General features: G+C 39.0%; 1 protein-coding gene across 1 annotated transcript in view; it reads right to left on the bottom strand.

Annotated features, from left to right (window-relative positions):
- The window catches only part of AKR1C4 (aldo-keto reductase family 1, member C4), a 65,662-nt gene that overhangs the window by 25,252 nt on the left and 24,096 nt on the right, over nt 1–16,314 (bottom strand). The window contains exons 3-5 of the mRNA XM_006903072.1: nt 8,724–8,840; nt 5,377–5,454; nt 4,334–4,456 (exon numbers count right to left, since the gene is read on the bottom strand). Of these exons, the coding sequence (XP_006903134.1) occupies nt 4,334–4,456; nt 5,377–5,454; nt 8,724–8,840 (318 nt within the window). The remainder of the gene's footprint in view (nt 1–4,333; nt 4,457–5,376; nt 5,455–8,723; nt 8,841–16,314) is intronic.

The raw sequence follows: 16,314 nt of genomic DNA, 5'->3' as shown, positions 1-16,314 counted from the left end.
TTAGGGCTGTTGTACATAGGGTCGCTATGAGTCACAGGCGACTCGATGGCACATAACAACCACAACAACATTGTAATATATCCACGCATATAAGCAGAGCCAACATGGCAAAACAATGTAAAGTTCTTAATCATAAATACACTGAGGAAATTTGTTGCTAGTCCATATTTTTGTGGGCCACAGGGTCAACTGGCATAGTGTAAGCATCATTTTGCCTCTTTCCTTCCACAAGTGAAAGTTATGCCCCCCACCAACTGCTAAAAACCATAGCTGGGCCCTGTAGAGAGATTGGCCTACCTCCCTTGGATGGGGAAACAACTAGCCCCCACCTTTAATCTCCAAAACACCATTTTGCCTCTTCCCTCCCAAAGGTGATTGTTATGGCCCTGCATGCTAATGAAAACTGGGGCTGGGTCTGCAGCCCTGGGGCCAAAGGAAAAAAAAATTTAAAGAGGATTCACCAATTATACAAGATCCTGTCAAAGCATCACCTTCACCTATATGAGAGTGATGTAAAGGACCTGCCACTGAACCGTCACAGAGAGTAAAGAACTGAGGATCCTGGCTGCACTACTCTGCAGATGCATGATAGTAAACAAAAGAAACGTTGCTTACATTAGTATCCCTTGTCTTGTGCCACTTCTGAGATAAAAGAGGAAAACAGACTTCAGGAGAGAAGACATTATCAAGAGGACATCCTACTTCATAGGACGGTCTTTGTAGGAAGACCAACATCACAGGGGAGTGGAGAAGTAGTAGGTAGATAAAGGCCTGAGCCATCAAATCAGGATTGGCTAGGGGTAGGGGTTTGAGGTGCTGTAGGGGCAAGGAAAGGCAACTGAGCTGGATGTAGCAGAGCAGGGGTGGGGGTGGAAACAAGACACATAGGCCTAAAGGGGTGGTGGGTTGGACCAACACCTGGTTTATTACCTAAACAATGAGAAAGATCTCTCATCTGCTCTTTTAGGCAAAATTCTGGTCTGTCAAATATTGCTTTAGAGTTGGGCATTCAAATTAAAACAGAGTAGGGACAAAGATTAGCCATCCACTGCTGAAATAACAGGCCTCAAAAAACCCTGTGTACTCTAAATGCACTCTACACATTTTGCAGATCTAGCCGATATGGCACCAGAGGCAGAACCTTCTCACTGGGAATCACAGAGGAGGAGGAACAGTTGCAAACAGACACTACTGATTGAAACATGGAATGTGACAAGTATAAATTTAGGAAAAGTGGAGATTAAGGAAGAAATGAAATGCATATATATTGACATACTAGGCATTGGCGAAATGAAACAAGTTGGCATGGTCCTTTTTGAATCAGATAATCATAATCTTCTATGCTGGAGATGAAAAGGTGAGGAAAAATGAAGTTGCTTTCCTAGTTAAAAAGATCATTTCTAGATACATCTTAAAATACAATGTTGTGAGTGACAGGACAATATCCATTCCTGTTCAAGGAAGATCTGTTAATACCTCTATCATTCAAATATATGCACCAGGGCCAAAGAGGAGGAAATAGATCACTTCTACCAACTTTTGCAGTCAGAAATCGATTGAACATGCAACCAAGATACTTTGATAATTGTGGGTGATTAGAATGCAAAAGTTGGGAATAGGAAGGAAGGATCAGTAGTTAGAAAACATGGACTTGGTGACAGAAATGAGGCTGGAGGCGGAAAGATAGAATTCTGTATAATCAATGACCTATTCATTGCAAACACCTTTTATAAGAAGCATAAATGGCAACTGTACACATGGATGAGGTCTACTCAGGAATTGACTACACCTGTAGAAGAAATTGCTGGAGAAGCTCAATATCAGGTGTGAAAAGTAGGCCAGGTGTTGATTGTGGAACAGACCATCAACTACTCATTTACAAGTTCAAATTGAAGCTAAAGAAAATCAAGTCAAATCCATAAGAACCAAAGTTTGACCTGGAATCTATCCCATAGAATTTAAAGACCATTTCAGGAACTGGTTTGAAATCTTGAGCACTAATGAGTGAAGAACCAATTGAGCTGTGGGAGGATATAAAGAATATCATTCATGAAGAATGCAAAAAGTCACTGCAAAGACAGAGGAGCAAGAAAAGAGCAAGATGAATGTCAGAAGAGACTGAATATTGCACTACCATGCTGAGAAGCCAAAGCAAAGCAAAGCAAAGGAATCCAGAAGTTAAGGAGGTGAACAGACAATTTCAAATTGGAGCATGGAAAGATAAAGCAAAGTATTATAATGAAATGAGTAAGGAGCTGGAGTTGGAAAACAAAATGGGACAAACTCACTCAGTATTTCTTAAGCAGAAGGCGCTGAAGAACAAATTCAAGCCTCAAGTTGCAATACTTAAGGATGCTGATGTCAAAAGGTTGAGTGACCCAGGAAGCATCAATAGAAGATGGAAGGAGTACACAGAGACACTATAGCAAAATGAATTTTGCTTTAAAAAGTTTTGCTATAATAATTCTTTTGCAACACAAAAGAATTTCATGAAACAACATATGATCAAGAACCTATGGTAATGAAGGTGGAAGTTCAATCTGCACTGAAGGGAATGGAAAAAATCAAGATGGAATATCAATTGACATATTTCAGGAAATAAATATTTCCCTGGATACATTCACCAGGGTATGCCAGGAAATCTGGAAGACAACTAACTGGCCAACTGATTGGAAGAGATCTGTGTTTATTCCCATCCCCCAAAAAGATAACCCAACAGAATGTGGAAATTATTGAATGGTATCATTAATTATCACACACAAGCAAGGTCCTACTGAAGATTATCTAGAAACAAGTAGAACAGTACACAAGCAGAGAACTGCCAGATGTGCAGGCTGAGTTTAGGAGAGCCCATGGCACTAGTGACATCATAGCCAATGTTAGATTTTGGCTGAAAGCAGAGTACCAAAGGAATGCCTATCTGTGTTTTCTTAGCTATGCAAAGGTATTTCACTATGTGGATCACCACAAATTGTGGCTAACCTTGAGGAAAATGGGGATTCCAGAATACTTAAATATGCTCATGTGAAACCTATACTTGGACCAGGAAGTAGTAGTCAGAACAGAACAGGGAAACACTGTATGGTTCAGGATCAGGAAAGGTGTGCATCAGGAATGTATCCTGTCTCCATATTTAATCGATATGAAGAACAGATCATTTGGGAGGTTGGACTTTATGAGGAATATGGTATCAAGATTGGAGGAAGACTCATCAACAATGTGCGTTTTGCAAATGACACAATCTAGGTTATTGAACCTGAGGAGGATGAGGTGTTTGCTGCAGAAGGTGAAGGACTGTAGTCTTCAATACTTATTGAAGCTCAGCATCAAGAAGACAAAGATTGTTACCACTGGGCCAATTAACAGCTTCATGATGGATGGAGAAGAGATTGAGATTATTGATAATTTCAACTTGCTTGGATCCGAAGTCAACACTCTTGGCACCAGCAGTCAGAAAATAAAAAAAAAAAAAAAATGAATTGCATTGGGAAAGTCTTCTGTCAGGGACCTCTCTAGAGTACTGAAAAGAAACAATGTCAGTCTGGAGACTAAGGTACACTTTATTCATGCCATAGTCTTCACAATTACTTGTTATGCATCTGAGATGTGGACAATAATTAAGGATGATAGAAGAGTTGATGGCTTTTACTTGAGGTGCTTGAGAAGAATGTTAAACATACCATGGGCTGCCAAGAGAACCATCTGGTCTGTCTTAGAGAGGGTGAGACCACACTGCTAAGGATTTTGAGGCTCTGTCTCATATACTTTAGGCATATGGCCAGGAGGGACCAGTCCTTGGAGAGGGACATCATGCTTGGAAAGATAGAAGGACAGCACAAGAGAGGAAGGCCCAGGATGAGATGGATTAACTCAGTGATTTGAGAAATGAATTAAGTCTGTTAGAGATGATGAGATTGGCTCAGGTTAGAGCAGGTTTCAGAGTTAATGTACATAGGGTTAAAGTGAATCTCAGGCAATAACATAACATAACACAACATAACATAACATAACATAACATAACATAACATAACATAACATAACATAACATAACATAACATAACAAACAACAGCATGCTTTATTAGTCAAGTACTCCTGAAAAAAGAGTTAGTGAGAAAAGGAATTCAAACATGCCAACTACCTGCAAGCATTTAAAACCTATATAATTCTATTAGTTCCCTTCTAGACATAAATTCTGCCCTCTATAATTTTCTAGTTCTGAAAGTCTAGATGAATATGAAAGGATAGTCAAGCATAGAAAGATAGAAGGGGAAGAAAGACATGATAACAGAACATAGAAGAAACTATGATCATAGAAGAAACTGAGAGGCTCACCTGATTGCAGACAGGCTTGTGCTTCAGTCCTGGCTTGTTCAGGATCATCTCCAGCTGCTTGCAGTTAAAGTTGGACACTCCGATGGACTTGGTCAACCCTGCATCCTTACATTTCTCCAGGGCCTGAGGAGGAATGCACCATGATGAGTATGTAATTTAGATGTGGGGTGGGGGGATGGAGAGATTAGCACCATTAAAAGAAACATCTATCAAGAAATGGCCATAACACGTTGGCATTGAATTCCATGAAGAAGAAAAGTAATTCTAGAAAAACTGGAAGATGGTGACAACCAAAGAAAGAAGGATACTTTTCTAATGTAAAATTCTTCTGATGATTTTCAAGCTCACACTGAGTCAAAGTCATTTTTATAGTTTACCATGGTGTGGCCTCCATTTGTTCTCTGAATCTATTCCCACTCTTCTCTATTTTATTTTCTTCCAATTTTTTGAGAGATTTTGGTATTTCTTGTACTCAAAAGCCATTTACCTCTTAAAGATCTTTCTTCTACTGTCTTCCTTGTCTAGATTTCCTTCCCCTAAAAATTCTATGGCTCACACCATACAACAGACCTCAATTCATTTGTATCAGTAAAGCTTTTCCTTAGAAGACTTTATTATAGAAATACACTCATCCATCTTATTTAATATGTAGTAATAAATACTCAGAGATTAACATTAATAAAGACACAATCTGTCATTCACTCTCCTGTAGCCTTCATGATCAGATAATAAAAATTTTTATTCCTTTAACCTCAAATAGTAACTTTCCTGGGTTACTATGTCAATAGACTTATAGTTTCTCAAGTTTCTTTCAGAAACAATTTTGCAGTCTGGAAATGCTGCTTAAGGATAAAATAGAATTCTAGATCTTCAAGGTTAATTTGAGATCACTCATCTGATTCTTGATTTTAAAGATGAGAAAAATGAGATTGAGTGTTTTTTTTTAAAATTCCTCAAGCTCACACAATATAAGACTCCTTCCCTCTCCAGCTTTACCCTCACCCTTGGATTTATCATCTTTGCTGTGTCTTCCAATCACTCACCTCCCATGTGGCACAAAGATCCACTGTGTCAAACATTGATTTTCCATGTTCATCTTTGGGTAATAACTCCTCCCCAGGCTGGAATAGAAGTAGGCATTAGAGAGATGTCACAAAGTAGTCTTCATCTTTAGTCATGTGAGATATGTGGAAAACTGGGACACCAAGCCTCTATGAGGTAGATGGAGGAACTCATCAGATAACAGATGTAAAATGTTTTGTATTTAGAGTTGTAATGGATGTGTTGTAAGCACAGGCTTCCTATAATTCCCCCATCTACTATATATTTGAATTATTGTCACTTTTGATGGTAGCCTTGTGGCTCAGCGGTAAGGATTCGTGCTGCCAACCCACAAACATGTGGTTCAAATCCACTAGCTGTTCCACTAACACTTCCTCCTGTGCAATTTACAGTGTCTAAAAAGCTGCTGGAGGGTCAGCTATGAATCAATTATGACTTGATGGTACATAAAAACTACAAAAACAATGGTTGTCTAGTGACTAAGGAGTTGTGTTAGACACTCAAAGTATGCAGTGCAAAACCATAAACAGCTCTGTGAGAAAAAGATGAGCAGTTTCCTCCTGTTCATTTACAGTATCTGAAAACTCACTGGAGGTTCAGCTATGAGTTCCATTCAACAGCAATGAATTCGAGTATGTACTAATATTTTACTTAAGTCTTATGACTTATTTCTCTTTTCTACCTGTATATTTTATTTTTTTTTTTTTACAAAGGCAAGGCTGGTGTGTCCAAATTTATTGAAAATATTACAGCACAGCAAACAGACTCAAACAGCTCCACGTGGTGTTTTGAAATTCATCCCTGTGAGAGGCATCTCCATTAAGCTGCAGGAGGAGGAGAGAGAAAAGAGAGATAATTATGTACCAGAGGTTTCAGCCCTGGATCAGGAGATCATTGAAGTAGATCCTGATACTAAGGAAATGCTGAAACTCTTGAACTTTGGCAGTCTGTCCAACCTCCAGGTCACTCAGCCCCTCTCTGAATCCGCTTCATTAGATGTGTGACATAGCCTGCTATCTTGTTCCGGAGTTTCTTGCTGGGAATAATGGCGATCTCCTCACACACGCGCTTGTTCGTGTGGAAGTCATTACCCAGGCGCGTGTAGTATTTCTCAATGATGATCCGGGCTACCTTCTTCACGGTTTTGGTGCGAACGCGGCCCATGTTGGCGGGTCCTTGGTGAAAGAGCTGTATATTTTATTTTTATCAAAGGCCCCTTTCACATGGAAAGTCAGTAAGTTACATGTCATTTATTTCAATAATAATGTTGTTGCTGCTAGGTGCCATTGAATTGGTTCCAACTCAGTGCTGGAGATGAGTCTGATTGAGTTTTGTGTGACTCAATGCTGTTCCTATTTTTAACAGAACAAAACCTTGCCTGAATCTGTACCAGCTTTATAATTTCCACGGTGCTTAAATCATTGTGCCATCACTGTGCCAATTAATCTCATTGAGGATCTTCCTCTTCTTTGATGACCCTCATTTTACCAACTAATGATGTCCCTCTCCAGGACAATAAGGAACTGAACATACACCTAAACTAAGCTACAACTCAGAAATCAGAATTCCTTATCCTAAGCACATCTTTGTTTTCTTGACATTGAGATGCAATTCACATTGAAGGCTGTATTCTTTGATCTTCTGCAACAAATTCTTCAAACTCTTCTTACTTTCAGCAAGCCAGGTTGTGTCATCTGAATAAAGCATGTTATTGATGAGTTTTTCTCCATTCCTGATGCCACATTCCTCTTTATAGAGTCTAGCTTCTCACATAATTTGCTCAGCATACAGATTAAATAGGTATGGAGATAGAATACAACCCTGAAAACACTTTCTTCTTAATTTTAAACCAAGCAGTGTTCCCCTGCTCTGTTTACACAATAGCCTACTACTGGTCTAGGTATAGGTTTCACATGAGCGCAAGTAAGTGTTCTGGGACTCCCATTCTGCTCAATGTCAGCCATAACTAGTTATGATCCACACAGTCAAATGCCTTTGCATAGTCAATAAAGCACAAATAAACATTCTTCTCATATTTTTTACTTTCAACCAGGATCTGTCTGACATCAACAATGATATCCCTCGTGCCATGGCCTCTTCTAAGTCCTGCTACAACTTCTGTCAGTTTCCTATCTATGCACTGTCCTAGCAATTTTTAATGATCTTCAGCAGTATTTCAGCTTGCATGTGATATTGTTTGATAGTTTCTAAATTCAATTGGATCACCTTTTTTGGGAATGGAAACAAATACGAACCTCTTCCAATCCACTGACCAGACAGCTGTCTTCTAAATCTCTGGCCATAGACTGGTGAGCACACCCAAGGCTTCATCTGTTAATTGAAACAAATCAATTGATATCCTATTGATTCCTGGGGATTTTTTTTTGTCAGTGCCTTCAATGCAGCTTCTGCTTCCTCCTGCATTACCATAATTCATTTGGTACTTCCTGAAATTTGTCATTGTCAATCAATTCTTTGTGAACACTGGACTAATAGGCAACATTGTGATGTACAGAGAAGTGATTTAAACTGTCAACAACTTCATCTTACTTGCATACATAATTAACATCCTTGGTACCAGCAGTCAGGAAATAAAGAGAAACATTGCACTGGGGAAATCTGTAGTTAGGGACCTCTCCAAATTATTAAGGGGTAACAATGTTAGTTTGAGGACTAAGGTACATGTGATCCAGGCCATGATCTTTCCAACCACTTGCTATACATCTAAGAACTGGACAATGAATAAGGATGATAGAAGAAGAATTGATGCCTTTGAGCTGTGATATTGGAGAACACTGAGCATCCCATGGACAGCCAAGAGAACAAGCAGATATGTCTTGGAGAGCATGTAGCTGGAGTGCTCTTTGGAAGCAAGAATGTTGAAGCTTCACTTCACATACTTTGGGCATATTGCTAGGAGTGGCTATTCCTTGGAGAGGGACATGATGCTTGGATGTATGGAGGATCAGTAAAGGAGAGGAAGATCCTCTACTAGGTGGTTTGACATGGAGACTGCCACAATGGGCTCTTAAGTGTCAGGTAGTGTGAAGATGGCACAAGATAGGATGAGATTCAGATCTGTTGTTCATAAGGTCTCTATGAGTTGTATTTGACTCGATGGCACCTAACAAAAACAAACACATTAATGGCTCAAGGATAGGAACATGAACCAAATACAGGTAACTTAAAACATAGCCTATTATTTTGTATCCTTCCTCAGTATTATAATCTATATACCCTCTTAAGAAAGCTTAATCCAACCTTTTCATGCAAGATTAGTTATACTGACAGTGGAAATGAAATAAACTTAATTGTGAAAATTTCTAACCTTCAGTGCAGTTGGCCAATGAATAATGTAGAGATCAACATAATCCAGTTGAAGTTTTTTCAGTGACTTTTCTAAGGCTGGCCGAACCAACTCTGGTTGAAGGAACGTCATCCAAAGCTGCAGAGATTAAGAATGGAAGGTGTGCTTCATCAATACTTAGAGAACTTAGTGAAGAGCTACAGTGACAGATGGAATATGGACATGATTTGTTTAGCAAATCTAAAGCTGAAATTTGTTTGTCAACATTACTGATATTGAATTAAACTTAGATCATTAACACAAACAAGACAAATATCAATCTGGACTGTAATTAGCAGGAATAGAAACAATTTTGGTGTTTCATTTTGAATTAGAATAGAGATAAATGATCAATATATCCAAAAGGGATGGGAATACTGCCTTATGAAAAGACAGTGAAAAGGGATGAGGCAAATAAAAGGAAGGAGATGAAATGAATGTGTTAAATGTTATTGAGAACAATGACATAATAGTTGTGCTGAGAGGATCCTATTAGAGGCACTTGAGAGGTGGCATCTATCCATTTTGAAAGCACTGCCGAACTCCTAGAACTTTATTAGCTTGTTTATCCAAATATTTAGATATTTTTGATACTGAACTCAAGGGGTTCTTTCCAATAAGACAGCCAGACTACAGTATCCATAAGCACTTTATTACAGATCTGGGAGGACAGCGAGTTCCCCTCAAAAACTGCCTCCCCACCTGGGAATTGTCATTAGGCTTTTAAACCAGAGCTGGATACTAACTCACTAAACAATGCATTTTTGTTAGTAAAATTAAAGAATTTCTACATTTGAAAAAAAATTTCACACACAGATACCAGTAAACAGGCAACCTACAGAATAGTTAACACATGACTGAGAAAAACAGGCCCTAAAAAGACAAAGGCTAACTCAGAAAAGGCTCCCCTCTCCTCCTGGCAAACAGTCTGATTAAGATACAATTTACATATGGTTGAGAAAAACAGTTTGAAAGATGTAATGGCTGATCTAGGAGAGATGCATTGCCTCTTCCAGTAAACAGAGAGATTAAACTACTTTACATGACAGAAGACAGGAAAGGAAGAATCCTAAGGCAAAGTAACGAGTTTTGCATGCTGGAGAAAACTGATGTCAGTTTTATAACTATAGTTTTATAAGTGATACATATTTACCACCCCATTATTTTTACTGGTTAAAAATGAGATGATCATGGTGGCAAAAACTATGCTTTTGAGTTTTTCTTTTATTTGATCATCTCGTGTAAGCTCTACTAATAATTCGGTTATATTGTTGGCATATCCACTGAAAAATAGGTATCAACTAACAATCATTTTCAACATCCGAATTGTGTTTGAATAGGCAAATAAGTTTCATAAACTTAGTTTAATTCTATCTTTAATCCTGCTTTATAAAGGAAGAATTAGTACCTCACAGTTGCTAGACACAATTTAAGATAGGTTAGCTCTATCTTCAGTAGTGTCAGGCCTGGACCAAGGTCAAAGGAAGAACAAAGAATTCAAGGAATATCAACATGTCAACAAAGGGAGTGAACAGCCTCAACTACCATGGAGTGATCCTCTCTTCCCTCCCTAAAAGATCACCCACCTGGCTAAACCACAATTGAATGTGCCTCTTTAAAGACTCTTACTATAAAAACCCTGCCCTAATCAACCTGAAGGCTTGATATTTCCCTGGTCTGTCTCTCTGCCTGACTCTCTCTCTGCAGACTAAGGAATTCTGTCCAGGAGCCCCCTTAATAAAGCGTCTTTAGCTTGTTTTCTTACTCTGGCCCCTTCCTTGAGTCCTTGGCCTTATATCCACTGCAAAGACCTAACAAGTACTACTCACATAGTTCTCTTATATTGTTCTGTGTATTGACAGAGGTGAGGTTTGAGATTCAGAATGTTAAAAATTTTGCCACAGCACATTGGCAATAAGAAAAGCTGTAATTTGATCATAGATCTGTATCATCCATGCCAAATCACACAGTTTTAGGCTGAGCTGCAAATTAAAATATTTAGACTCTTAAGAGTTGTGCATGTTGCCAGAGCCACCAGCACTGCTGGAACCACCAGCCCTGCTGGGTGCCAGCCCCACAGGGCACCAGCCAGACATATGCAAACTGACTGAGGTTCTTGCACAACCCTGCCAGGCATGCAACCTGAATGAGGTCCTGGCACATCCCCACACGGGCAGGTAGACCTGCCAAACACCAGTGGGACAGCTGCAAACTGAGTGAGGTCCTCACACATGCCCACCTGGAAGCTAGCCTTGCCTGGATGCCAGTCAGACATCTGCAACCTAAGTGAGGTCCCCACACATCCTCACCCAGGAAGGTAGCCCTACTGAGCACAAGCCAAACAGCAAGTTTGAGTAAGGTTCCTGTGTGGGCTCATCTGGACAGCTAAAATCTGAATGAGGTCCCCAAGAGTGGCTACCTGACAGGCATCTGAGCACAGCCCCCCACCCCTGGCATATGCCTGTGTGTGTGCCTGTCCCGTCTGTTCCCCACACCACCCTCAGCATTGCATCTCCTCATGTCCAGTCAACTAACTTCCTTTAATCTGGAGCACCTTGGTCTGACTTAGCTGTAACAATTATTCAACAGAAGAGGCCACTTTCCCAGGCCTTTAACAGACACTTCCCTTAGCTCAGAAGTTCAGAAAGCAAGACAGGCAACATAAATGCTATGCCCTCTTCTGTAGCAGTGACAGCAAATAAAAAATTTATTATTGCCTCGGGCACAAAAAAACTCTACTGCAGTAATGTCATGTAGGAAGCATGCCATCTCACACCATAGACAAGTGCAAAGCAAGATGTTACACCCCCAAAAGTGACACATTATCAGTGGATTTCCTGAAACCAGAAAGTCTTATGGAACTTTCTGACACAGAATTTAAAAGAACAATGATTAAATATTTTCAGTGGGTGAGGAAAAAACTTGAACAATTAAAGGACACTGCAAGCAAAAACCAGGAGGAGCTTTAAAAAATAATCCAAAACAATGCAGATAAAACAAAGAAGGCATTAATGGCTCTGGAAAAACAAGACCAGGATGCAAGAGATGTGGTCCAGTATCTCAGAGGCTGTCAACATGATGGAGGGACATATGAACAGAGTTGAAGAGATGGAACATAGAACCAGTGAAGTAAAAGACAGAATTGTCACCACTGATAGACTAGAGCAAGAAGCAGAGTCAAAAAGGAAGGGAAAAGAAGAAAACCTAAGAATAATGTGGGACATCATCAAGAGAAATAACATGTGCATCAACGGAATCTCAGAACAGGAAGAAGCAAGTAAAGGCACTGAAAAAGTTGTGGAAGAATTACTAGAAGAAAACTTCCCAGGCATAAGAAAATATATATTCAAGAAACTGAGAGGACACCATTTAGAATAGACCCCAAAAGAAAAACACCAAGGCATATCACAGTTAAATTTGCAAGAAACAAAGATAAAGAGAGAATTCTGAAAACAGCAAGGGAGAAACAGAAAGTAACCTATAATGGAGAGCAGATAAGACTAAATGATGATTTCTCAGCAGAAACCATGTGAGCAAGAAGACAGTGGAATGACATATATCAAACACTAAAAGAACACAACTGTCAACCAAGACTACTATACCCAGCAGAACTCTCCATCAGATATGAAGGAGAGATCAAGGTATTCTCTGAAAAGAAGAACCTAAGGGATTTTGTAAAAACAAGATCAGCATTTCAGAAAACACTGAGAGAAGATCTTCTTACAGAGGTTCCACAGAAAGCAGGATGGACCACAGTAACTAGCAACAACACCAAAAAGCATTCAACACAATGACAGCAACAAAACCGTGTCTTTCAATAATCATACTGAATGTGATAGGTTTAAATGCACCACTGAAGAGAAAAAGAGTAGCAGATTGGATAAAAAACCCAAAATCCATCTATATGCTGTCTACAAGAGACAAATCTGAAAAGGAAAAACAAATAAAGACTAAAAGTAAAAGGGTGGGAAAAAATATACCAAGCAAATGGCAACCAGAAAAAAGCAGGAGAAGTGATATTAATCTCTGATAAAATAAATTTCAATGCAAAAACCATCACAAAGGGCAAGGAAGATCACTACATAATGCTTAAAAGGTCAATAGAATAAGAGGATATAACAATAATAAATATCTAACAGCACATGAACAGAGAAATGCCTGAAGTGCAGGCTGGATTTAGAAGAGGCCGTGGCACTAGGAATATTATTATTATTGTTAATGTCATATGGATCTTGGATGACAACAGAGAGTACCAGAGGAATGTCTATCTGTGTTTCACTGACTATGCAAAGGCATTTGACTGTGTGGATCACAAAAAACTCTGGCTGACTTTGAAAAGAATGGGAATCACAGAACACTCGATTGTAGTTATGTGAAACTTATGCTTGGACCAGGAGGCAGTCATCAGAACAAAGTAAGGAAATACTGCATGGTTCAAAATTGGGAAGGATGTGTTTCAAGGATGTATCTTATCTTCATATCTTTTCAATCTATATGCAGAACAGATTATCAGTGAGGCTGGGCTCTATGAGGAGCAGTGTGGTGTCAGCATTGGAGGTAGACTCATCAACAATCTGTGTTATGCAGATGACAAAACCCTGCTTGCCAAAACTGAGAAGGACCAGAAGCACTTGCTGCAGAAGGTCAATGATTGCAGCCTTCAATATGGATTGAAGCTCAATATAAAAAAAAGAAACACAAAACCACACAAAGATTCTCACCACTGCATCGATTGGCAGCATCATGATAGATGAAGAGATTGAGATTGTTGACAGCTTCAGTTTGCTTGGCTTTACAATCAACACTCTTGGTATCAGCAGTCAGGAAATAAAAAGATTAATTGCTTTGGGAAAGTCTGTTGTCAGAGACCTCTCCAAAGTACTAAGACTAAGGTGTGCCTAATACAGGCCATGGACTTTGACACTAGTTGCTATGCTTCAGAGATCTGGACAATGACTAGGGATGAGGGAGAGTTGATGCCTTTGAGCTTTGGTGCTGGAGAAGAGTATTGAATATACCATGGGCTGCTAGGAGAACAAACAAGTTGGTCCTGGAGAGGGTGAAGCCAGGCTTCTCCTTGGAGGCAAGGATTCTGAAGCTTCATTTAACATACTTTGGATATGGTCCAAGGCATAACCAGTCCTTAGAGAGGGACATCATGTTTGGGAGGGTGGACGGACAGCTCAGGAGTGGAAGACTATTGATGAGATGGATTAATACCATCAATGGGGAAATGGGGATAGGAGTGTCAGAGACAGTATGTTTGGCAAGGGATAGAGCAGTGTTGTTATGAATGGCAAGCTATTCGACAGCACATAACAACAACAACAACAATGCAGCAAATGATAGAGCTGCAAAATATTTAAAACAAACATTAACAAAACTGAGAAAGGAAATAGTCAACACCATTATAGTAGTTGGAAACTTCAATACACCACTCTCAAGAAAAGATAGAACTACCAGTAAGAAACTCAACAAAGATGCAGAAGAATTAAACCCACACAATAAACCAACTTGATCTCATAGATACTGATAGGCTAATGCATCCAAAAAACCCCACAGTACACCTTTGTCTCCAATGTGCATGGAACATTCCCCAGAATAGATCACATTTTAGGTCACAAGGCAAGCATCAATAAATTTTAAAAAATTGAAATAACATAAAGCATCTTCTCAGAACAAGATGATACAAAATTAGAAATTAATAACAAGAGAACAAAGGGGGGAAAACCCATACATTAGGTAAGTGAATTACACCTTGCTTGAACATGAATGGATACTAGAAGAAATAAAAAATGAAATTAAAAAGTTTCTTGAAACAAATGACAGTGAAAACACCACTTACTAAAACCTCTGGGAAACAGCCAAAGCAGTAAACAGAGATCAGTTTATAGCAAACATATAAAAAGGCAAGAGAAAATGACCATTGACTCTCTAACCCAACATCTCAAACAAATTGAAAAAGAAAAGCAAGAAAACCCAACACCCTCTAAAAATATTGAAATTATAAAAATTAGGGCAGAAATGAATGAAATACAAAAGAGAAAACCAATTGAAACCATTAACAAAAACTAAGAGTTGGTTCTTTGAAAAGGTCAATGAAATCAACAGACCCCTGGCAAAGCTAACAAAAGAAAGAAAAGACAAATAATTTGAATAAAAGATGAAACAGGCAATGTCACAACAGAACCAACTAAAATAAAAAAGCTAATGATGGAATATTATGAAAAATGATACTCAGACAAATATGAAAACCTAGAGGAAATGGACAAATATTTATGAATACACAACCTACCCAAACTGACACCAACCAAAATTGAACACTTGGATAGACTCATTACAAAAGAAGAAATTTAAAAAGTAATAAAACAACTTCCAGCCCAAAAAAGCCCTGGGCCAGATGGCTTTACAAATGAATTTTATCAAACATTCGGAGAAGAACTGTCACCAATTCTACATAAACTATTTCAGAAAAATAGAAAAAGATAGAATTCTCCCAGACTCATTCTATGAAGCAAACATATCTTTGATACCAAAGCCAGGTAAAGACACCACCAAAATAGAAAACCACAGGCCAGTATCTTTCATGAATATAGATGCAAATATCCTGAATGAAATGCTGGCCAATAGAATGCAATGACACACACACACACAAATTCACCATGACCATGTGGGACTCCTAACAGGTACGCAGGGATGGTTCAACATAAGAAGAACAATCAATTTAATTCATCACATTAACAAAACAAAGAATAAGAGCCACATGATCCTATCAATTGATGCAGATAAGGCCTTTGACAAAATACAATACACTTTTCTGATTAAGACACACAACAAAATAGGATTAGAGGGGAATTTCTTCAACATAGTAAATAGCATATATATATATACACACAAACCTGAGAGCCAATATTGTTCTCAATGAGATGAGAAAGACTAAAGGCATTCCCTTTGAGAATAGGAGCTAGACAAGAATGCCCACTATCAACTCTCCCGTTCAATATTGTATTAGAAGTCTTAGTGATAGTAATAAACCAAGAGAAGGAAATACGCGGTATTCAAATTGGCAGAGAGGAGGTGAAATTATCTCTATTTGCAGATGATATGATTGTATACTTAGGAAACCCTAAAGACTCAGCAAGAAAACTACTGGATATAGTTGACCAATTCAGCAAAGTGGCAGGATACAAGATCAAACTGAAGATTACCCAAAACCGACTGGAACAGCACATCAACAGAGAACTACCAGAAGTCCAGGCTGGGTTTAGGAGGGGTCGTGGTACTAGGGATATTGTAGCTGATGTTAGATGGATCTTAGCTGAAAGCAGGGAATACCAGAGAAATGTCTACCTGTATTTCACTGACTATGCAAAGGCATTTGTCTGTATGGATCATAACAAACTATGGCTGACTCTGAGAAGAATGGGAATCCTAGAACACTTGATCGTTCTAATGCGAAACCTATACTTGGACAAGGAGGCAGTCGTCAGAACAGAGCAAGGGAACACTGCATGGTTCAAAATTGGGAAGGCTGTACGCTAGGGATGCATCCTATCTCCATACCTTTTCAACC

Source organism: Elephantulus edwardii, unplaced genomic scaffold, assembly GCF_000299155.1.
Source record: "Elephantulus edwardii isolate Elephantulus edwardi_28Jun2011 unplaced genomic scaffold, EleEdw1.0 scaffold00505, whole genome shotgun sequence".
In the NCBI taxonomy this organism is placed as follows: domain Eukaryota; kingdom Metazoa; phylum Chordata; class Mammalia; order Macroscelidea; family Macroscelididae; genus Elephantulus; species Elephantulus edwardii.
This window is presented reverse-complemented; position numbering and strand designations above follow the sequence as displayed.